The 25,063-nt window shown below is 37.5% G+C and overlaps 2 protein-coding genes across 6 annotated transcripts in view; one reads left to right on the top strand and one right to left on the bottom strand.

Annotated features, from left to right (window-relative positions):
* LOC137253976 (F-BAR domain only protein 2) overlaps nucleotides 1–3,809 on the top strand; it is a 103,029-nt gene extending 99,220 nt beyond the window's left edge. For all 5 annotated transcript variants that reach the window (XM_067791617.1, XM_067791589.1, XM_067791607.1 and 2 more), the window contains one exon: nucleotides 1,433–3,809. In XM_067791617.1, the coding sequence (XP_067647718.1) occupies nucleotides 1,433–1,530 (98 nt within the window). In that variant the 3' untranslated portion in view covers nucleotides 1,531–3,809. The remainder of the gene's footprint in view (nucleotides 1–1,432) is intronic.
* Nucleotides 3,810–12,468: 8,659 nt separating this feature from the next.
* On the bottom strand, nucleotides 12,469–13,769 carry LOC137241359 (uncharacterized). Its single transcript, XM_067768922.1, has one exon. It carries the CDS (start codon nucleotides 13,670–13,672, stop codon nucleotides 12,491–12,493), a length of 1,182 nt encoding a protein of 393 aa, XP_067625023.1. The 5' UTR covers nucleotides 13,673–13,769; the 3' UTR covers nucleotides 12,469–12,490.
* Between the last annotated feature and the right edge of the window lie 11,294 nt (nucleotides 13,770–25,063).

Genomic DNA, 25,063 nt, shown 5'->3' with positions numbered 1-25,063 from the left:
TAAAAAATTTAATTTTTTTCACATACACATATTTTTTCAATCATGAAGCTAAGAAAAAATATATAAAAATTGTATTATTTATGCAAAAGATATTCTTCAAGACAAAAATAATATAATGCTGCTCTTGAACGAAGATTTCCCCAACCATTTCTCCCCTTCAGCTTCCCAGAAAATACATAATGATTGGACAATACATAGGTTGTGAGCTATTTGAACTCTAGGTAAGTGAAACTATCTTGACATACCTGGATACGGCTTTAACATCCCGTATCGTATCCGTATTTTAAGATGCAGACGATAATGCTGATATTGGATGTTGTAGTCGCGGGTGTATATCGGTCAAGTTTGTTTGCGAGTTAGCTGTGGTTCGAATAGCTCACTTTCGCATGCTTTCTTCCCCTGATGAAATAAGATTATTATGTAGTATCCTATTTTGAGTGAGAAATGAAGAATAAATGCATTATAGTGGCATTCAAAAATGATTCAAAAATCTCAACCAAAACGATTGAAATATATTCACGAATATGATCAGAAAATGACTGTGAAAAGCACTCAAATATTACTCTAAAACTATTAAAGCGCAATTTTACAATGATATCAAATATGAATAAAAAGCGTTTCGAAATAGGAATCATAAATTATTATTAAAGAATAATCACATTTATTGTACATTTTTCTCCCGACGATACGTTAATTTTCGAACAGAAAATGCTTTTAAATTTGAACGTTTTTAATCATCTTGGGGTTTGATCAAAATTTTCAAAAAATGCTGGCTGGGTAGCTTTTATTAAATTCGAAACTGTGTTCATTTGAAGTCTATTTCTACACTTAGTTTTAATTAAATATTGTATAGAAAATATCCTTTCTACGTGGAATGTGGAATCGACAATATGCCTTGAACTATTCTATAAACATTGAAAAACACTTGCGCATTTAATTTATTTTTAACTGATCTTAATTCTTTCCAAAAGCTGCATATATTTAAATTTTTGAATTTTTTAAGGCTCTCATGCTCTGCTAAAGCTCTAAATTCAGAATTCTAGTGCTGTATTTTACAAAAATTTACCAAATATGTCAATGTAGTACCAACGTACATTCGGGAAGCGAAATGTACCAAAAACAGTACAAATGTACCATGATTATCATCACTGATTTAGCTATGTAAATATGTATGTATATGTGTGAGTAATGTCATATTCGCTCTTAGCTGATGATTACATGATGTGTGACTGTTTGTCTGCTTCGCTCTTAGCTCCATGTATGCTTGTTAGCTTCGCTGTTTACATGTATGTGGGATTGCTTGCTTTGATGTTTAGATCTACATATGTGTGGCTGCTTACTTTGCTGTTTGTATTTATTTACTAGCAGCATAGTGTTGTATCGAAATGCTAATATTCGCCACAATATATAAATTTTTTTTCTTACGTTTCAGGTAAATATGTATGCGAGGGCGATGGCGTACGCAGTGGTGCAACACCTACACCACCCTCTGTGGGATCATCTAGTCCATTTTCTGCAAAGTCGAATTAGTTCAAAACTAAATTTAAAGTTGAGTAAGAAGCGAAAGCAAAAACAACAAACTATATACAATTACTATACAATTATTGTACATCATATAACCATACACATACCACTTTACACACTATAGTGGAGCGAAATAACAAAAAGGTTTGGTTAAAAAACACTGAAAATAGCGTAAAAACTTTGTTACTGAAATAGAACTTAAGAAACAATTTGATATGTACATTAGACTGGGTCGATTTATTAACCGATATCGCGCCATCGATTTTTCGATAGGATTTGTGCTCAGGAAAAAAGTTCCACTTTCATTTGATTGTAAAATTTTCATGTATACCCTGTCCGACCCAAAAATGTCTGCTAAAAACGTTAGCGATAACAGTTTTTTGAAAAAAAAAAAATATTTTTTGAATATGAAAATTTTTTTAGTAGGTCATGAAAAAAACCTTAAAAATCAAAGTCGAAAAAAAGTCAAAAAAATGAAATTTCGCAGGCTCGAAAATTACTTTTTTGGGTATGCGTAGTGGAACTTTTTTCCTGAGCCCAAATCCTATCGAAAATCGATGGCGCGATATCGGTTAACTTTCGTCCATACAAATCGACCCACCCTAATGTACATACCATCGCAGTGCAACTTGATTCCATTTTTATTTTTTTTTTTTTTATTTTAACGTGGTATACTCGTACATGTGGCTTGTCTGTACGATGCAGGTGACATCAGTAATGAAAATGCTTTAGACAGATATAAGGTCCACCATTATCATCAATTGGCGGTTAAATGTTTGGCCTTTGCGTTATAAGTAATGCAGTCTATATCTGTCACGCGATAACCGACGCCAGTTGTGAGCAAAAAGGGAGACAGATCGAGTCTTCCTCCACCTGTCATTAGGTTTTCTATAATTAATTTTCAAGGTCAATGGTGTCTTATCAAGATGTTAAAGAAAAGTGTTCCTTTTCTACAAATTCCACCTAAAAAACTAAGAACATACTTTTTTTTTATTTCGCACCAAATTAATGTACACCAAGCACGCAGCCAACAATATAAAAACAATTAAATTTAAAAACTAATACTACACCTTTTCCAGTTTAAGTTCAGAAAATTACAATTCAAGTTCAGAATTTCCAATTTAAATTCAGAAATTTACAATTCAAGTTCAGAAATTTACAATTCAAGTTCAGAATTTTCAATTCAACTTCAGAAATTCCAATTTAAATTCAGAAATTTACAATTAAAATTCAGAAAATTACAATTGAAGTTCAGAAATTCCGATTTAAATTCAGAAATTTCCAATTCAAGTTCAGAAAATTACAATTTAAATTCAGAAAATTGTCACTCAAGTTCAGAAAATTACAATTCAAGTTCAGAAAATTTGTCGGGTATTTTTTTTCATCCAATCATATATGTAATACTACTATATTGCTACAAAAGGCTAGGTACACAATATAGGAGTATTACATATATGCATCCAATGGAAATAAATGTATGTAAGATGGTATCTATGTATGTGTTAAGTAAGCATTGGACATCTTAACTCGTTTAAATCAATTTTGCGAGATAGCGAAGAAAAAAACACTCGCTCATAAGAAGCAATTGCAATGCCATCCAGCTATATTCTTAGCGTCACAACCATTGATCTGCACTGAGTATGACAGCAGTCATGACGAAGATATGACCACTTAAACAGTCAACGGAGCGTCCACACTCCCGGAAGTAACGTATAGGTACTGTCTGTATAGATCTTGGCGCCATATGTCAAAATATCTCAACTTATCCGCCATCATCATCATTCATCATGAATTTGCACTTAATCGCGATTTTGGCAGTTTCGTAACAAATCATGCCAGCTTTCCCTGTTTCGCGGTAACTGACGGCGATTGGGAGCACCATGAGAGGTCAAGTCTTCCTCCACCTTCGCAACTCTGTGGAGGTCTCTCCCTTCCACTGCTTCCAAACTGCTGTTTCGACTGAAGTACTTTCTTGGCCGTAGCGTCATCATGCACTTGTTGGAAAGAATTGTCCTCCATTTGATTTCAAGGTTCAGGATGTACACACTTTGAAGAAAACTTGTACACTATACCCAAGCCACCATTTTGACAACATGGTCAACGAAGCATCAACACTTCCGCAAGTAACATCTAGGTAAAAAATTAATTAATTAAAATAACTTTTGAAAATTAACACACTACTTATAAATTTCTGAATTCGAACTGTAATTTCCTGAACTTAAGTTGTAATTTTCTGAACTTGAATTGTGTTTTCTGAATTTAAATTGGAATTTCTGAACTTGAATGGTAATATTCTGAACTTGAATTAAAAAATCTGAACTTGAATTGTAAATATCTGAACTTGAAATGAAAAACTGGAAAAGGTGTATACTTATTCACAAGCTGATAATTTTTCATGACATCATACATAAAAATACAGATAAGGGTGATGAAAAAATAAAATGTATCTTCCTAAACAGGCTGAAAATTTCGCTTATTTATAAAAACGTCAATTATTTGTTTAATTAATGATATTTACAATTTCGTGTTATCTAAGGTGTTAACTTTGCCTTCTATTAACTATAAAATTTTGTCAATTTTCTTTGTTGTTGTTTCACACAAAGGCGAGCTAACAGCTCATTAACTGATTTGATTTTGTGCAAAAGGAAAAAGAAATCTCAGAATTTCAAGAAGATTTGTATGATTTTAAAGTATGAAAAGTACATTTATGTTAAAATTAGATAAGTTAGATAAGAGTGTATTATTTCGGTACAGATGCCAGGTATTACAGCATTGACCCCAAACTGTGATTACTTCAAATATTAAAAATTAAATAATAATTAAGCTGTCCGCATCAGCCTTTTGATTTTCAGTACGCATTCAAAGGTTAAGATATATTTAGCTCTCTTTAACCTTTGCAATTGTATTAAAGATGGATGAAACAAAAAATCATTAAGCGTTTTAATTAACCAACTAAATTATTTAGCCTGTTGGGAGGAATTTAATGACCTTTTCGTTTCTGGAAAAAAATGTTAGCTTCAATTTGCATTCTTAAATTTTAATAGCGTTTTTTGCTGGGGAAAAGTGTTACGCTCTTAGTGCACTGCGCAAGAGTTGTAAATATAGTCAATAGAGTCAGCAAACAAACGCTTTCCCTATTGAAATTATTTTGATTGTTCCAATATACTTTCGAAACACTTTTTGATACACGAGAAAAATGTACTCAAATGGAAATACGTAAACCAAACTGTGTCGTCGAGCGTTCGATATCGAATTAAAGTATCGAGTTAACGAGTGTCGACTATCGACACCAACCCAGGGTATTTCGTTTTTATGTGAAAATTGTTACCTGTTCGCAACGCAAAACCGTTACATTTTCACCCTGCATAAAATGACGGTGTGGAAGTGTAACCCTGCCAAAGCAGCTAATCGTATTAATTAATTTTCGTAACTTTACAAATTTTTAGCGAAAAAAGTGAACTAGAGGTAATAATTGTTAATGAGTTTTTATTTCTGACAGCACGCTTGTGAGAGTCAGCTCATACACGTGGTAACCATTTATGTTCTTTTCATGCATTAAAAAATGTGCCACTTTTCAGGGGTATTAAGGTTTTGCCATTTTCAGGATAAGAAATTTTTTTGAACTAAGTCACCTGGGGCAATGGTGACAATTTTCTTATTAGGAAATATTTTGGGAAACGAACACACCAACTTACGAAGTAGTAGAGAAGAACCAACAGGGCAACATTTTTTTTCTTTCTTTTTTTTCAGAAAAGAAAACGTCAAAAGCAAATATGAAGGTCATTCCATGTCCCATCAATGAGTGGAATACAGATTTTGATCGATGTACGTTTATTTTAGGTTATGAGCGCAAAACTGGCATAACGCAAAACTTTTGTTGCTAATAATTATGACATACATTATTGAATTAGAACTTTCAACTACAATCGTGAAGTAGGCCACCTTTTGGGATGACTTCGGTGACTCCGTCGGGATCCTCCTGTAGTAATTATGTGATGATTTTGATGATTCTCGCAGGATCCTCCCGGCGCCATTTTGGGATCACTTCAGGGTCGTTAGAAGGTAATTTTGTGGCTCTCCTGGACCCTCTCGCGTTCATTTTGGCAACTCCCTGGGTCACTTGGGGATCACTTCGAAAAAAAAATCGTCATATTTTATTTCATCATAATGCCATATTTAGTTATTATCGCAATCTGTTCTTTGCTGCATATTAATTTTTTTTTTTTTTTTGCTTAAGATCATAAACTGTCGATTTCTAATCGATTCGACATGGAATTACCCATTTTCATATTTGTATACAAATTTACCTACCTTAAAAAAATAGAAAGTGAATAAACACAAGCGAAAACGCTGCTAAACATTTATTGTAATGTAATGTAGAAAAATAGGCTCGTGAATTAGGAAAAATTTGTTAAAAAAAAAAGGAAACTTAAATAAGCTGAAATACGCTACTCATGATAAAAACACTTACAAGGTATAAGCGTTCGCTCTTCTGGTCGGCAAGGTTTTTTTTTTAAGTAAAATACTCAAATTTGTTTTTGTTTGAGAAAAAAAAATATGTACATATGTATATGTTGAAATTTGTTGCATTGATTGCGGAAAAACGTCAGAAAATCTATACCTGGTAGGTATTTTTATCACAAAAGTTAAAAAAGATAAAAATTGTGAAACGTAAATTTATATATTTTTTTTTGTGAAATTTTTCTAAATTTTTTCTAATAGTATTGAAATTTATGAAATTTGTATAAAAAAATTTTGGTTGGGCTGCTAAGAAAACCGAAGTTAAGAGATTTGTAATGGAAAAGGCAAAAACATTCCGCTGCATTAGTTTCATTATGGTTTTTGTTTCAAAGTCTTGTATGTATACTTGTTTTTGTTGTACATAGTAACTAAAGGGCCAATTAATGATCAGATAAAACAGCTGATCGAACCTACCTTATGGAAATCAATGTAATCGATTAATGGTGCCATACCATAACGCCATAACCATAGCATAGCCAAGCAATTGGTTTTTATTTTCTCGCCATATCCATAACCTAAAAATATTTGAGTTGGTCAATTTAATAATTTTTTGTTGATTTTATTCATTGTTTTGGATACGTTATGACTAAGAAACTTATTTTTTGTGGAATATTTTTGTAATTTTTTGCGTTTTCTTCATTTTTATGAAATTTTCACGATTTTTAGGTTAAGGCACCATTAATCGATCACATTGGAGATGGTTATGGATATGGGTATGGTTACTACCATTATGAATTCATACAAGTGAGAAATCTTTCTATTCCTCCATTGCCATACCTACATGTCAAATAATAGCTGACAGGGAGAACGGCTGTCGCGAAAGGCCAGAAAATGGAAGAAAGGTTTGTTTTTTGTTCGCGGGTATTAAATTGAAGTGCTATGAATTGCACATTTATGTTTCAAATCAACTTTTCTTTTAAATGTGTATACAGAAAATCAGACTAAATATTAATATTCGTTTCTAAAATCAAGATAATAGATTACATTTGAGTAGCCAGCTATGCGAACAATTTAAAATATGTAAATAATGCAATACACCAGTGGTCTACAAAAATTTTGGAAAAACACTATTGAGCCAATAATTTAAGTAATCGAACAGCGATTGAACAGGTGATCGAGGCTGTTTACTATTGTGAACGTTTTTGTCAAACATTCGCCACTTGTATGAATTCACAATGGTTACTACTATGGCGTTAGGGTTAAGGAAGTTTAATTTGGCTTTAATACTCCTTATGGCTACGTCAAATTATGTGTACATTTATCATTTTACATTAGATTATTGTAATGCATTTGACGTTAATTTTAGTTAGAAATATGTTAAGACTGGGTAAAATCTTAGAAAAAAGGTTTATTTTGAGAGGATCTTGGGAGAAATTTTGGTTTTTGCTATCATTGCTTTTTTTAACTTGTTTTATTCGACATCCGACTTTTAAAATTAATGAGTAATTATTTTAGGCTTGAGAAGCTTTATATGCCATTTGAGGTCTGAAGTCGTTTTCACATAATGTTGTCTACTAAACAAGTTTGAACCCCTTAAAGTATGCTTCATGCCTTCAACTTTTTTATTTCGTTTGTGGGCAGACCCAGTCTAATGTACATATGAGTACATCTGTATCTATAAAAAATTTTCTCAACCTTTTTTTTATTCCAAATGAGATTTGTATACTTTATTAAACAAAATACAAACAAAAAAAAAAAAACGATAACGATAAACGATAAATAAGAATTTTTTGTTGTATTAATTGTACGAAGAGTGTATTTAACGTTTGTATTATTATTGTTATAACTATGTATTATCATTATCATTACTATTGCTGTAAACATTACTATGATTAATTAAATTTATGTACGTGTTGCAGATTTTTATTATAAACTCACATACACACGTATACATATATATGTATAGTATACATACATTATGCTAAAAAATAAATAATTGTAGAACACTAAGTGTTGATTTTATGTTTATTTTTTAAATGATACTAAATAAATAAATACCAGTAAAAAATTTTATTAAAAACTTTGTTGAAAACAATGAAAATGTATGTAAAAAACGCAGATATGCGTAATTTAATATCAAATTTATCATTGATTGATAAGCTAATTAAATTTAAATTCATCCACTGCTTCACAACGAAATGTATCTGACTTCATGCATTTTGTTTTGTTCAATACTCAATTTTCATTAATATATTAAATTGGCTTTAGTTGCATTCCATGTGCACCACTTATTGACCTTGCTCATTACAGCTTTAAAGACTACTATATATACCCTTATGTAGGTTTTTGTAAAAGTTAATTAATATCTATACGTATTAGGGTGCGTCAAACTGAATAGCGGCACTCACAAATAAAATACATGAAAATAAATGTCAAATTCTGTTGTCTAACAAAATTAGATTCAGAAACTGGATGTGCACCTAAAGTTTTTTTCCCTTTTTGCACATACAATTTGACCCGCCCTAATACGTATATTATAAATACATCGACCTATAGAAACATATGTAAATCTTAACGTGCCCCTCAAATTTTATTTCGAGTGTGTATTTGATAGTTCGCTTGACATGTTTACAGCGCAAGAGGGTGAGCTGTCGCTCAAGGACTGTATGCCATCACAAACAAAGTGTTATCTCTAGTAATAGCTTGATATACTTCCGACGGAACTATAGGTCACAACTATTGTAGCTTGCCGAATGATTATAGGCCGTACTATAGAGCGCACAATGCAGTCTTTGATCAGCTGTAACTTAAACGGCATTGTAAATTTTACCAAGTAGCGCAACTAACAGCTGATCGGTGAAAATTCGCACATTCACACGCACAGTTCTCGACTCAGTTTCAAAACAAAACTTTAGATTATTTAATTCAAATTTTAAAGTGGGATAATCCTTACAAATTTATGCATACAGAATATATATGGCGTTTTTGTTGTTATTAAAACAATAGTTTTATTTATATTAAAGCTTTTATCATTTTTTTTTTAACTTTGAAAAAACTCCGAACACCATTCCTTCATTATATGACATTCGACTGCCTAGTCCACTGCCTTCCACTCTATTCGCAACATAACCTCTACTTAAGCTGCCAAACTATATAGTAAACAATGTTAAACGGTGTTCAAGTACGCCTAACTCCGTTAAACTGTTTAGAACGATAGATGAAATTATGTGTGCAGTTGCAGTTGCTGTAGCAATGTTACTTTCAAAGAAAGTGCGTCACTTTCTTCGGCAAAGTTTGAGAAGATGTGGCAACGTCGCGCGTTCGTCGACTGAAATGTTGACAATCTATTGATCATAGATGAATGGATTTGCAACTCTTTGTTTCGAGAGAGCGCTGTCAAAATGCACATTTTTTATAACATTTATCAATGATGCCACTCCAAACAAAAATTAATAGATCTGAAAATGGGGATTTTTGACATACATTTCGGCGATTATAGTTTCAATCATTTAATAAAATGATAGTCGTCAAATATTAATTTCTTTGAACTTATTTTACAATAATACGACTAGTTAGAGTTAAATATAAACAAATCTAAGTAAAACTAACATTTCGATTAAATTAATTAGTCAAATATTGTAACTGCATTTAACTCGCAGGGAAAACCATATATCCTTTTGAAATTTCAGTAAATCGGACCTATGATATAATAATTAACATTATTTAATGGATAGGGCTTATCCTACATGTCTGGCGTTCCAGGTTCTGTGATCAAAATGGACTGGTTGCATGGGGAGTTCATTTTTACAAAACCTGTTTTTAGTGATAACTTTTGAATGGTAAATAATATTTACCCTCCGCCTTCGAACTAATAATACTTACACTAAAACAAGTATTTTTATCCTTTTTCCCATAATTTTTGAACGCTATTCTACAGTTATAAGTCAAACTAAAGTTTACCAAAATTTTTGGCACGTTTTTCGTTTTGGCTGGCACATTTTTTGTTCTGGCACCCGCTTCAGCTGGCGCGAGGGATTTATCTGTGATTGTTGCCAGTAACAACTAGAAGATAAATCCCTCGTGAGAGCGAAAATATGAGAGCATAAACAAAAGATTCGTATCAATCTGATCTATGCTATTGATCATCACTAGCAAATACATAGAAGGCAATATAAAATATTTCACTACGCTATTGCAGCACATTATCAGTTTGAGTATCAGCAACATTCCATCAAATAAATAGCACTTTAGCAATACTGCTGTTATTATTTGGCGGCTCGGAACACATTGATGCGGTTGTGCAACGGCTCATGAAATTCAACTGTCTAGTTCATCATAGTGTCAATCAGGGCAGTTCCGGAATTCTTAATACTGGGATATTGAAATAAGAACGAGTAGATTGGCTTAACTGTATATTGACCCAAGGACAAGCAAGCCTCTCGAGAGGATTATTCACTCAGGTTTGGGTGTATGTATAATATGTTGGCAATTCTTTTTCGCATAAATATAGATCCGGTACTATCCCCACTGTCGCGAGGATGAGCAAGAACCTTACTCTTCGATTGCCTCTCCTCCTCCGCGTACAGCCTTGAATGCCAGAAAAATGTACGGCTTTAAGCCAATCATCAAACCTTGATGAAAGCTATGGCTGCATATATGTATAGTCGAAGAGACCCATCCGAGAAATTCGGAACAAAGCGAGGCTGCAAATAGAGTGGATTCATATCGTGTCATTTCTTTAGTCTGGTGCGAGAAAGAGATGCCACTACGAAACCAGAATTTAATCTCGTTGCATTAACAATAAAGCCACTTTCTGAGAGTTTTGTCGATGCTGATGGTCCTTTGCCGGATATAGATCCCTAACGTTCCGGTAACACGCGCCATTGAGGTACTAGCCCATACATAAAAGCCCCATTAAAAGCCCATACCGCCTCCCCACCACAAGTTCCATGAGGAACATGGTGTCGCCAGGATTTCCCACGCGTGGGTGAGGTTGATAATTGGGTTGTGGAAGCTTAGAAGCTATAAAGTTTTGTATTGCGCTTATCAATCCCTTGAATCCCATCAGAAAGTAATCCTATCAACAATTGTGTTTGACAGCAGAAAAAGGGGTCGGGGATTCAAAAGGGTTGTGCAGCCGTAACCTCCAACCCAATCGCCAACCTCACCCATACCAAGTGAATTTTTTTCCAAATATGACTGTATTTAGCAGGTGAAATTCTGGAGGATCTGAGTTTCCCCCCGAAAGCAGGGGATGGGATGACCTATATTCGGCCCGTCGTACCGGATCAATATTCAGCAAAGGACCATCAACATTGAAAATCTCCCAAAACATTTAGAAATAAGAGCCTATTACCTCAGTTGTCCCCACATGACACCAACAATCTGTTGTAGCAATGTTTCGCCCCACCTAATAGCTGCGACCGATCACAAATTGTATATGCCTGTCGTAAGAGGCGACTAAAGTACCATATTCAAGAAGCTGTGTAGCGCAACCCTTCAGGTTGCCAGCGCAATATATAGCTTCTCCAAACCCAATTGTCAACCTCACCTATCCACGGCGAATCCTGTTTCACTAACAGACGAGGCTCTGGCGACCCCAAGCTCCTCATGGAATTTGGGGGTAGGGAATGGCCTGAAGGTTTAATGTGGCCACATAAATCGTTCCCGAGATGGTCGGGCTAGCACCTTAATGGTGCTATGGTACCGGAGCGTACCGGATCTGTATCCGGCAAAGGACCATCACATCGATGACACTCCCCAAAGCCTTCGGGGAGCAACCTTATCGCTACAACAACAACAACATCACAAATTGTCATCAATATCCTCTAACGGGAGTCCAAGGAAACTTGCTGTTTCAACAGGGGTGGACCATAATGAAAGGGGTGTTAGAAGCTTTGGTTCCACATTACAATTAAAGAGATGGTTGGTGTCATATGGGGAGACATTGCAAGCGGGGCATACATTTTGTATGTCAGGGTTGATTCTGGATATGTAAGAGTTTAACCTGTTACAGTACAATCTCTTCAATTGTAATGTGGAACCAAAGCCTCTAACACGCCTCTCAATATGGTCCACCCCTGTTAAAACTGCAAGTTTCCTTGGACTTCCGTTAGAGGATATTGATGACAATTTGTGATCGGTCTCGCCTATTGGATGGGGCGAAGCACTGGTACAACAACAACGGGGGTTGCCCATGCTACAAATATATATATATATTTAAGATTCATTAACATTAATTATTAGAGAATATTTTATGCAGCGGCATGGTCTAACTCAGGCATGCTTAACGAACGAAACGATATCATTTCGTTACGATAATCAACGCTAATAAACGAAACGAAGTCATTTCGTTTCGTTTATTAACGTTAAGAACGACAAATTAACGTTAATTTGACGATCTTAACGTTAATAAACGAAACGAAGTGACTTCGTTTCGTTTATTAGCGTTGATTATCGTAACGAAATGATATCGTTTCGTTCGTTAAGCATGCCTGGTCTAACTTTACTGTATTCCACCACTCATACCGGGCACGCGATATAAAAACTCTCCATCATCATCATAATATGCGTCCACAACACGATAGGTCGCTCCTTTCTGCCACAATTTTCTTGGTATATGAATACGATCTTTGACGCGTGTAATTTCAAAACGTCTTTGATCTTCAGCGCTAATAACAATTTCACTGCTTTCATATTTCTCGAGAAGATTTAAATCAGCTAATCTATTGTAAGAAATAATGCCCGTACCGCTCGGATTTTTTATTGCACTAGCTGTGTACTTGTCTATGCTGTGTGCTGTAGATGAGGGCTCTTCACCTTTAACTATTTCATTTGCGGACGATGACGCCGTCAATTCGCTGGCCGATAGTTTTAATTTTTTCAACTCTTGTAAACGCATTCTCCGCTTATCGTGTACTTTGCTCAACAGATACGTTTCATCTTCCCCAGCTGCTGTTGGTGAATTACCACTATTAAAAGGATTTCCACCTGCCTCGAGTTGGTTTGTTTCATTACTATCCGCATATTTATCGCAACTCGTAATAATTGATAAAAATGTTTGCGATTTTGGAAGTGGTAGCTTCGGTTTCACTGGTACTTGTGCAGAGAGTGCTCGCAGATCTTCTGGTCGTCTTGCAGCGAACTTTTGTAGATGTGCTTGAAAATCTTGAGGCAATTGCAGCAATTTTGGATCTGTACGAAATTTCTCCCAATTTTGGATGACCAACTCATCATGCTTGCATACGCGCTCGGCGCTGCGTGGCTGCCATTTTGCTGAAATTATTTTTTTTATAATTTCTTTGGTGGCTGGAAAACTTTCTGCTAACCGTTCTATTGGCCACTCTTCAGGATCTCGCGAATGCAACATACGTATTTGCTCTTTCTCGGCATAGGTTAGTAAATTGGGTAATTTAGGTTCACGGAAGTATTTATGTTTAACCATAAGATGACGTACGCGTTCCCTTTGCTCACTGATTTCACGTTCATACTCACGATGCGTCTTATTTACTGTCATAAAATCAGATTCCAAATCATCCAGCCCTTCAGGGTCTTCAAAGAGTTGTTGATCAACATCTTCTACAGTCGAAAGCTGATGTCCGATACCGGGATTAGAACGTCGGCCAATGCTACGTGCCAAACATGAAATAGCGGTGTGCAAGTTGCGAATTGGTTGTTTTAATAGCATTTTACAGACTGCTTCTGATAAAAACTTATTTTTTATTGAGTTTTAGTGATAACCTAACCCAACTAAATTGCAAAATTATCAGGTGTTAAACAGCTGATTGCAGGTACTCAGTAAAGATGTGAAAATATTAGAGCTGGATTTCGATTCGATTTTTAATCGATTTTATTTTAAGAAATGAAGAATCGATTTTCTTTTTAGAATCGTTCGATTTTTTTAGCCTTCGATGTTTTGATCATCTTTCAGCACCTGGGTCTATTTCATATTTATTGATAAAAACGTGCAGAAAAAATATTTGTTATAATTTTTTATAAATTTAGCTTTATTGGCGCATATTCACAGACCAAATAAAATAGTGTTTAAATTTTCAAAAATCCAGACTTTAAAAACGATGAACTATGACTATATGCCGTTATGATGGTGGCTAGAGTAAAAGGAGAAATATGAAGAAATTTAACACCACCAACAATTGGCGCTTAGGAGATTTTGGCATTGCAGTTGCGCAAGTCAGCCTAGCTATCCCAGCTTCAATATAACTGACACCAATTGCGGGTACCAAGGAAGTCTTCTTGGCGGAGGTCTTCCGCTTCGTATATTTCCAAATACGGATGCCGATAGGAACACCTGCTGTGCCGAAACCTTTTTATGAATTCCCATAACAAGACTGGTTCGACGGAGATAACCATAATTCATCGGCATGACTTTTCTCTTGAAAAGGGCCATGCCATCGACTCTCGATACCGCAGCTATGATGAGAGATTAATAGAGGTTTATAGCCAATAGTTGTTCTTGTGATTTCTAAGCCAACATTGCAGAAAATGCAGAACTAACTACGCACAAAGTTGGGGTATCTGGAAAAAACACAGAAAGCATGATATTTAAGTATCGATTTGAAACTTCGTATTGAATCTTGTGTGAATAGCGCTAAAGGTACTTTGGCTTTCGTTAAACGTTGGTCTAAAGAATTCAATGACCCATACGTTACAAAAACTCTTTTTATATCATTGGTCAGGCCTACTTTGGAATACGCTTCAATAATTTGGAATCCGCGTTATCAGGTTCATTCTGACAAGCTGGAATCGGTCCAGAAACAATTTTTGTTTTCGCTTTAAAACACTTACCATGGGATCCTTCTAAAAATCTTCCCCCCTATTGCAGCCGGTTAAAACTAAATAGAACAAAAACAACAACAAATACCAAGTTTCTCTTACATACGAATTATGTAATGTGTGGAAGAAAATATATGCGAAGAAGGCAATTGGGAAAAACTTTACAACAACTAAGGCATGACGTAGCTGAATGCGTTTATATCCATTTCAACTATCGTAGGAGTGCGGGTTCGACTCCCACTCCCTGGAGAAAACCCAGCCAGCATTTTTTGAAAATTTTGATCAAAAACTATTCAAATATCATATCCCAAGATGATTAAAAACGTTAAAAATTTAAAAGCATTTTCTATTCGAAAATTGACGTATCGTCGGGAGAAAAATGTACCATAAATGTGATTATTCTTGAATAATCATTTATGATACATATTCGGAAACGCTTTTTGTTCATATTGGATATTGTTTTAGAGTAATATTTGAATACGTTTCGCAGTCATTTTCTAATCATATTTGTGAACACATTTCAATCGTTTTGGTTGAGATATTTGAATCATTTTTGAATGCGATTATGATGTATTTATTCTTCATATCCCATTCATGCATAATAATCTTATTTCATCAGGGGAAGAAAGAATGCGGAAGTGAGCTATTTGAGCTACAGGTCACTCGCAAGCAAACTTGACCGGTTTACACCTCGACTACAACATCCAGCATCAACTATGATCGTCAACATCTTGAAATACGATATGGTACGGGATGTTGAAGCCATATACAGGTACATATGTCAAGAGAGTTTCACTTACCTGGGGTTCGCAACCTTTGTATTGTCTAATTTGTATTTTCTGGGAAGCCGAAGGTGGAGAAATTGTTGGGGAGCCGTATTTTCATTATTTCTTGTCTTGAAGAATAAAATTTTAATATATTTTTTCTGAACTTCATGATTGAAAAAATGTGAGTATGTGAAAAAAATAAGATCTCCAATGAAAAGTAAAATTTTAAGAAGTATAAAATTTATTATTCAGTCAACCAAGATAGTCAGAAAAGATTCAGATACTGAATAAAAAATTATTAAAAAATTTTTCATCACCTAAAGTAAACACATTTGATTCAAATATGATTCCAAAATGTGATTGAAAAGCTATATTGAGTTTTTGATCATCAAAAGTATTCATATTTCATTATTTCTTTTGTTCAATTGTATGATAACTCATACATAATTTAGTCAGAAAGAGTAATCAAATTGTATTGATATGTAGGGAAGTTCAAAATTTATTCACCTAAATGCTGAGTGGGAAGGCTTTGAAGAGATTTACAAGGTATAATCGAAACAGCTGTGCCTTGTCCGTCCTGATGTCACGTTGTTCAAATTTTTCCCAAATTATTAAATAAATTATAAAATTAAAAATTGCTTGAAATAAATGTTTTCATACATTTAAAGCGATACGGACAATCCCCGGTTAACTCATATAAGTAGACAACATTTGGTTAATTCGTTGTAGTTCCATAAATAGAACAAAAACAACAACAAATACCAAGTTCCTCTGAAAACCGCCTTACAAACAGGCATAACTTCAACACATAACTACATAGAATTATGTAATGTGTGGAAGATAATATATGCGAAGAAGGCAATTGGGAAAAACTTTACAACAACTAAGGCATGACGTAGCTGAATGCGTTTATAACCATTTCGACTATCGTAGGAGTGCGAGTTCGACTCCCACTACCGGGAGAAAAGGCTTTAAAGAGATTTACAAGGTATAATCGAAACAGCTGTGCCTTGTCCGTCCTGATGTCACGTTATTTAAATTTTTCCCAAATTATTAAATAAATTATAAAATTAAAAATTGCTTGAAATAAATGTTTTCATACATTTAAAGCGATAGGCAATCTCCGGTTAACTCTTATAAGTAGACAACATTTGGTTAATTCGTTGTAGTGCCATAAATAGAACAAAAACAACAACAAATACCAAGTTTCTCTGAAAACTGCCTCACAAACAGGCATAACTTCAACACATAACTACATACGAATTATGTAATGTGTGGAAGATAATATATGTATCACGCTATCGACACACAGGATGAACAGGCTTTTAGAGTTAGCAAGTTTATTTCCTGGTGTTTTTTACGTGTCGATTTGTTCGCGTTACCTAACGTGACTTTTTGCCGTTGCACGTATTTATATCAACTTGAACAAAGCGATGTCAAAAAACCCCAGGGTATCAACGATTTATTTTTACAAACATCGATTACAAGTTATCATAGAGATGGCATAGTACAAGGTGGTATAACATTTTAAGGCAAATACACAGCATTTAATCTTCCACACCCCCACCCCCGTGGATCGAAGCCGATTCTCCACTATCTACATCAAGCTTAGCCAGTTTGGAGGCAGGACGTTGAACTGTTTCTGAAGAAGTTGACACATCAGCTCGCCGGACTTGGCCGTCCTTCCCAGGGTAAACTCTTTCCACGCGACCTCGACGCCACTCTTTCCGTGGTGCCTTTACATCGCAAATGAACACGAGATCGCCCTCTCGCAATGGCTCTGTTGGCGCACACCACTTAACACGCCGAACCAGCGTCGGCAAATATTCTTCCACCCACCTTTTCCAGAACCTATCCCGTAATTGTCTAGCAACTCGCCATTGTTTACGAAGTGAGCAAAGCTTTTAATCCGGTTCGACAGCACTCCGTGTTTGTGCTGTGTTTGCGCTCCCCAGTAAAAAATGATTCGGTGTTAAAGGCTCTTCTTGTTCAGGCTCTACTGGCAAATGTGTGAGCGGACGCGATTTTACCACGTTTTCAGTTTCCACCAACAGACTATAGAATGTGTGCTCTTTAGGCTTCACCTCTTTCATTGTGTGTCGTAACACCTTCTTCACGCATTGTACCATGCGTTCTCATACGCCGCCCTCAGAGGGATTCTCCGGGCATTTAAGGACCCACTCAACGCCTTTCGATGTCAACTCACCCTGCAACGCGCAACAGTTAAACACATCTGAGAAACGTTCAACCTCACCAGCAATTCCTATGAAATTTTTGCCATTATCCGATCTTATTCTGCTGGGCACTCCTCTCCGGTTCATAAAGTTCCTAATGGCCAATATGCACGCGTCAGTTGAAAGATCATAAGCAATTTCCAGATGGATAGCACGTACAGTCAAGCATGTAAATAAAGCTACCCATCGCTTCTCTGTTCTTCGACCGACCGTCACACTCACCGGCCCAAAATAATATAATCCCGTGTAAGTGAACGGCCGCACGTGTGGCGTCACTCGATCCTCCGGCAGCAAATCCATTATTGGCACAATTGGTCTGGCCCTTTGCAATTTACAAACGTTACAGTTGGCTATTACTCTAAGAATGATCCTCCTTAAGTTAGGCACCCAATACTTCTGACGAATCATGCAGATCGCTGCCTCCGTGTTCTGGTGCATCATTTCCCCGTGCTCGTGGGTGACTACGAGTTTCGTTAATGCATGATTAGGCGGTAAAATGATGGGACGCCTTGCTTCATAAGAAAGCCAACTGACTGCATCTAGACGGCCGCAAACCCGAAGGAGCTCGTCACAGTCTAAAATCGGTGACAGTTTGTACAACGAGCTATCCACCGTCACATTCAACCCTTTCTTTAATTGACCTAATTCGGCGGAAAACGACTCTCGCTGGGCATGGCGACAATAGACGTTCGGCCTCGTCGAGTTCCGTAGCAGTCAGTCCGTATGCAGGTTCGTCGTTCAGCTTATTCTGTCGAGATCCGCAATTGCGCACAAAGCGTAGCACCCAGGCGGCAACCCTTTTTAGCTTTAAGAATGATGAAAATCTCGCAAATTCAAATGCGCTTTCTGTTGCGCTTAACAAAACCTATTTCGGACGAAGCTCTTCGCTTTCTTCGATATTCTCAATAGGTGCGTAGTTGATGGGTCACGTTTCCTCCGACTGGTAAAGGAACGACGGCCCCGTGAACCAACGTGACGATGGGTCCATGCTTACATTTTTCTTCACTCGAGTAGCATCGTCATCTACGTTATATTTCGTTGGAACCCATCTCCAATCCGATGGCCTGGTTACGTTAAGAATTTCTGCTATTCCGTGGGCTACAAAGGGCTTATACCGACAATGTTCACTAGCTATCCATTTAAGTACAGTTTTCGAGTCGCTCCATAGAATTCGTTGGATGACTGGCACTGTATGCTCCTCAGTTATCGTTGTCAGCATTCGCGACCCTAAAACGGCAGCTTGCAGCTCCAATCTAGGTATGCTAAGGGTCCTGGGTGGTGCACTTCTCGTCTTGCCATACACGAGGCTAACCTCGATTGTGTTATCTGTGCTCTGCGACCTCCAGAAAGCTACAGCTCCAAACGCGTCTTCGCTGGCGTCGACAAATATGTGCAGTTGCAGTGATTTTGGTTCGCCTAGTCGGAAATAGTGACGGGTAACTTTGGAGTCCGTGACGTTCGAGAGTTGTATTCTAAAGTTGTGCCACATGGCACCTGCGTTCCCAGGTATGGCTTCATCCCAGGCTAAATTCCGCTTCCAGAGTTCGCGCATCAGCAACTTGGCTGTGATGGTGAGGTGGCACAAGAACCCCAAAGGATCGAAGATGGACATGACGATACTTAGCAGCATTCTCTTTGTAGGCACCACTGTTCCATTCATGACTGATTGGTCGACTCCATGGAATTCCAGACGATACGTAAAGTGGTCACTGGATGGCTGCCATAGCATTCCTAACACCTTGCCCGACTCCATAGCTTCCTTTGAGGTAATAGCCAACGCTGAACTTCCACCACCTAATGCCGTTGCAATTTCTAAAGAGTTCGACCTAAACTTTCGCAACTGAAAACCCGCATCTGAATGAATGTCGCAAACCTGCTTGGAAATCTCTATGGCTCTCGACGCGGTGGAGAAACTATCGACGTAGTCATCCACATAGTGGTAGTCCGTTATGGCTCGGACGGCTCGTGGGTCATGGCTGGTATGGTCTTTTGCGTTCATCACCTTGACGTAATTGGCCGAGCAAGGTGAGCAGGCTGCACCAAATGTCATCGCTGTCATCTCAAACATCTTGCGGCTGCTGGTCGTTGCCATTGCACCACAAAAACCTTTGCGCGCATCTGTCTTCCGGACGGATGACCACTTGGTGAAACATCTCTTGAATATCAGCACACACAGCCACGGCACCTTCTCTAAAATGACGATCCGAAGTATTTATATGTAGGCAAGATGGCTTTATTTGTGGAACGTTCTTCGATGGTCCGAAAATGCAGACACCTAGTTCCGTCATGGTCGCGAAAGGCCCATTGCGACCCTCCCTCCTATCAATTATTACAGGTTTGGTAGGTAGACCCAAGTGGCAGTGGTCTAACCCTATTAAAACTCAGGGGGTTACATTTTCGTATGGCTGAACTGGCATCTTTCCCTGATATCTGACGGCATCGCAGATGTACCTCTGACTGAGGGTTTGCATTGGTAGACTCAAATTGTCAATACCATGGACATTCCTAAGAGTGTGACGCTTTCTCATTCCTAATCCGCTAATGGAAACGTTGGTGACAGCCACTTCCTCATTTGTTGCTCTACCTCCGAACCATGTAATTTCCACTTGACGCTCCTGACATTTAAGTCCAAGTTCTTGCACTAGTGACAAGTCCATCATTGTAATTGACGATCCTTCATCCAGGAGTGCATAAACATTCACGCTCTTATTTGGTCCATACAGGGTGACGGGCACTACTCGAAACAACAAACTACTTGAAGCATGCGCAGAGCAACTAAGGACAGCGTTATTGGTGCTTGACGGCTTGGATGAATCAATGGTGTCCACCTGGCGACTTGTAGCACCATCATGTAACATTATATTATGAAATTTTTGGCATCCACTAGTGGTGCATATTTTACGACGGCGGCATGCACTAGTATGGTGCCCTGGTGATAGGCAACTAAAACATAAACGCAGACGTTTGACTATCTTCCACCTTTCCGACACTTCGGCATCCAGGAAGCGACGACACTCGACATGACGGTGTTGACCCTGACATATTAAACATTTAAATGACACCTGATCTTTAGTTGCATGCAAAACCGGACGACGTTTCGGTTCACGACTATCATGGTCCTGGATCATTTGGACAAACTTTGCGATTTCAGAAAGCCATTCGCTGAAATTAACGATTGTAGGATATGGTTGAATCACCGCTGAATACCTAGCCCAATCTAAACGTTTGCTAAGGGGCAATTTATTAGTCAATTCTTCTAGTAATGTCGGATTTGCTAAATGTTTTTCTTCACCGATTGATTGTAAAAACACGGTAAGATTCCTAGTGGCTGTTGCAAAGGGTATTAACTTGTGGATGGCAGTCTCAGAAATGCTTGGCATGTCACGCACTTCTTTGATTTGGCTACGTACTAACTGTTCTGGCCGGCTGTATCTAAACCGTAGTTGTTCAATTACCGCGCCTATATTACTAGGGTGAATTAACAAAGATTTTACCGTGTCTTTCGCCTCACCTTTCAAGCATTTATTTAATCTCTGATTATTTTCAAAGTTAGTATAATTGTATACAGAAGTAGACTCAACATAAGATGCGTAGAATACAGGCCAGTCTTTTGGCAGCCCCGAGAATTGTGGTAGATCAAGCAACTTCCTAGTTAAAACTGTACCGTTCGTCGGGGAAGGGTTAATTCCCGACGTCGTTGTTGATGTATGCGTTGATGCGCCGTGTTTTGGCATAGTAAATAAGTTACTTTCGAAATTAGTTTGGGGAATCAACTGAATATTGGTTGTAGGGGCATTATAACTGTGCGGCACGTAGGCTGCGGTCTGCACGTTACGAAGGCTGGCAGAAGTATTTACGTATGGTTGTCTTGCAATGGTTGCAGCCTGACTACTATGTGGCATACCTAAGGCTGAATATTCATTGACTGAGCAGACAAAATTATTTACACAGGCGCGTTCGGTATCACCGACTGCGTTAACTTGAGGCTGCGGTACGGCTGGCTTGATACCATTTGCATGGGAATAAATATAAAATATAAAGAACATTTTTAAAGTTGCTTTTATTTAGACTACTACGTACGGATACTGGAATAGAGTTCCATAGGCGAATGGCATTGACAAAGAATAGCCGTCCAGATGTTAGATAGTTATAAGTTGGTACTATTAGGTCGTTGATTCGAGCAGACCTGGGGAATATTAGCTTATCATATAGGTAACTAGGCTCCTTATACATGATAAGTTGACAAAGGAAAATGCTGTTCCTAGCTTTCAGATATTCGAAGATTTCGCAGCCCAGTAGACGCGCTCTCCAGCTGGATATATGATCAAATCTGGCTAAGCCGAATACATAACGTGTAACATAATTAAATGCTACATCAAATTTATGAGCAGACTGGGAGCTCAGTTTACTGTACACTAGCTCAGAATAGCAAATGATCGGCATAATCAATTGAATTGCAAGTTTTCTTCTAACAATGACCGGAGTATAAATAGCAGACATTCGTAAGTTTCTTAAGATATAGTATACTTTCTTAACCACCGAATTTACATGATCATCACAGGACAACGTCGTGTTAATAACAAAACCAAGATTAGTCACTTTTGAAACGAGTTTGAGACATTTACTGGCAACGCGCAAGGGCGGAATACTTGAGAAACTTATTCGTTTTTTAGATATAGGCAACACGTATGATTTCTCACTGTTCATGCATAAGTCATTTTTCCTAGCCCATTCAAATATGGATGTTAAGTCATTATTCAATCTTGAGCATAAATCGTTTGTCCCCTCATGATTTCCCGACAAATATAGTTGGACATCATCAGCATATGCATGCATATGAGCATGCTGGCATGCATTAAATATGTGATTAATAAAAATACTAAAAAGTAGTGGACCCAAGATAGAGCCTTGGGGTACCCCTGCCAATAGGGGTTTTAGACCTGAAGTTTCGGAGCCGACTTTGACAAGCTGGGATCTACCCGTCAGATAACTTCGCATGAGCCGCACTGCGGAGTCATCAAAACCAAAATAATTTTTTAATTTTGAGCACAGCAGGTCATGGTTCACAGAGTCGAAGGCTTGTGAGAAGTCAAGCAGGCATAATAAAGTCAACTGGTTTTTGTCAAAGGGTGCCCTGACGTCGTCTAAAATTTTTATGATAGCCGTGGAGCAACTGTGCTTTGATCGGAAGCCTGACTGGAATGGTGATAGCAGACTATGTTTGCAAACATGGTCTTGAATTTGTTCCGACAACAATATCTCAAAGACTTTCGGGAGTGCTGGCAAAATGCTGATAGGCCGAAAGTCACTAGGACAATCTGCAAACTTAGTTTTTGCAATAGGTATAACCGTGGCAGTCTTCCACATATCAGGGAAGCAGGAGGTAGTAATACTGTGGTTGATAATATGCGTCAATGTAGGAAGAATGTACGGGTCAATTATTTTAACAAATTTGAGCGGTATATTGTCCTGACCGATTGCGTTGGACCTTATTTTTTTATGCATCTCGCCACATCAAGTTCCGAAACAGCTGTAAACTCAAATACTTGACAAACAGGAACCACATATAAGGGAGGGGTTGAGAAACTGGTATTAAGACAAGACGGGTTAGATTGGCTCACAAAAGCTGCATTAAGATCTTCAGGATTAAGGGAACAGTCAGAACTCTCACTCACATGTACACGAAGTTTTTTCAGATTACGCCACAAAACATGATTAGGCAACGATATATTCAACATTTTACTGTAGTATCTGCATGTTTCTCTCCTAATATAGGCTGTGGTCTCATTTCGTGTAAGTTTGTATGCACGCCAATTTGCGTCGCTTCGGTTTTTCTTCCAAAGGGAATAAAGCTTATTGCGCTTGATAATCATAGCACGGACGGATCTATTAAACCAAGGGCAAGAGGAAGATCTGTTGCTATATACCCGAGATGGAACGTGAGTTGTATAGAGGTATAAAATAATTTCATTTAAAAATCTCAGCTTTTCATGCACCGAACTCAAGCTCCAACAAGTAGACCAATTTATGTTGGAGATGTCTCCAAGAAGGTTATTTACGTCCAGTCGTCGATAATCTGGTGAAATGGATGGTCTAGCTACTGCACTGTGGTTATCGAGCACTACATCAAATGAACAGAAAATTAGATCATGGTCTGAGATAAAGGATAATTGATCAAACTTTAAGACTTTAGACGTATCGGACACAATGAAATAGTCAAGAAGGCTGGGGCAGCAGTTCTGTCCATACCTTGTTGGTACGCACACATTAACCACTTCAAGACCAACACTTGAATCATCGTCTAACAAACGGCAGGTATACGGGTCACTACATAAGAGATTAACATTAAAATCTCCGCAGATAATTATATCAGTGTAATCAACTGCGACCGAGGATAACATTGTAAAGTATTCCTTCACGTTGCACAATTTATTAGGGTTATAGACGCACGAAAAAAGGACTTTGGACATTGAACTAGACACTTCAACTAGCAAGTTCTCAGTGACGCCAACAGCTATACTTGATATGATTCTGGACTTGAGATGTTTTTTACAATACATAGCAACACCACCACCTTTCTTTACCTTTCTATCCAAAATGGTCATCAAGTATTTCAGGTTTAAACCAAGTCTCGGAAACACAAATGATATCAACACTAGATTGTTCAAATATCGCTCTGACTACATCCATCTTTTCACCATTTAAACTACGAGCATTAAAGTGCACCACGTTGAAACCTTTATGGTGCCTGCATAGGATATTAAGCAAAGCTAGGCTATTATTCGCAATGCCATTCGCATTTCTACTATCTCCAAACACTGAGTACAATCGAATTAAAAGCAACTTTAAAGTAAGTTATAGACAAAGCCGAAGTAAAAGAAAAAAAATAAATTAATGTTTGCGCCATCTTTACATAACAAAAAACAATGAATAAGCATATGAACTTAAGGTTGGCGAAATCGATCCAGATCAGCCTCACTGGTAACTTTTGTTGGCTGTGCGGATGTATCAAGTCCATGCCTAACGTAGACGCAGCCACGGAGCGTGAATGCCGCCTGCAGCTTTCCCTGCCGCCTTAATTGGATGCCGCTTGTAGCAAAAGCCTATTTTCCTTGGTAAGGCTCTCGTATAGGTGGAAGTTTCCCTGGATACCAAGGGGTTCCAGAGAAACAGCGCTTTTCATACGCCTACGGTGCTCCCCAAACGCACGGAGAGTACGATTGCGATCCAGCGGCGAATGGAACTTGATCACAATCGCACCGTTGTTGCCTGCACGTGAGGGTC

This window comes from Eurosta solidaginis, chromosome 1 (assembly GCF_040869045.1).
Source record: "Eurosta solidaginis isolate ZX-2024a chromosome 1, ASM4086904v1, whole genome shotgun sequence".
NCBI lineage: Eukaryota > Metazoa > Arthropoda > Insecta > Diptera > Tephritidae > Eurosta > Eurosta solidaginis.
Note: the sequence above shows the minus strand (reverse complement) of the source record. Positions and strands in the feature narration are given on the sequence as shown.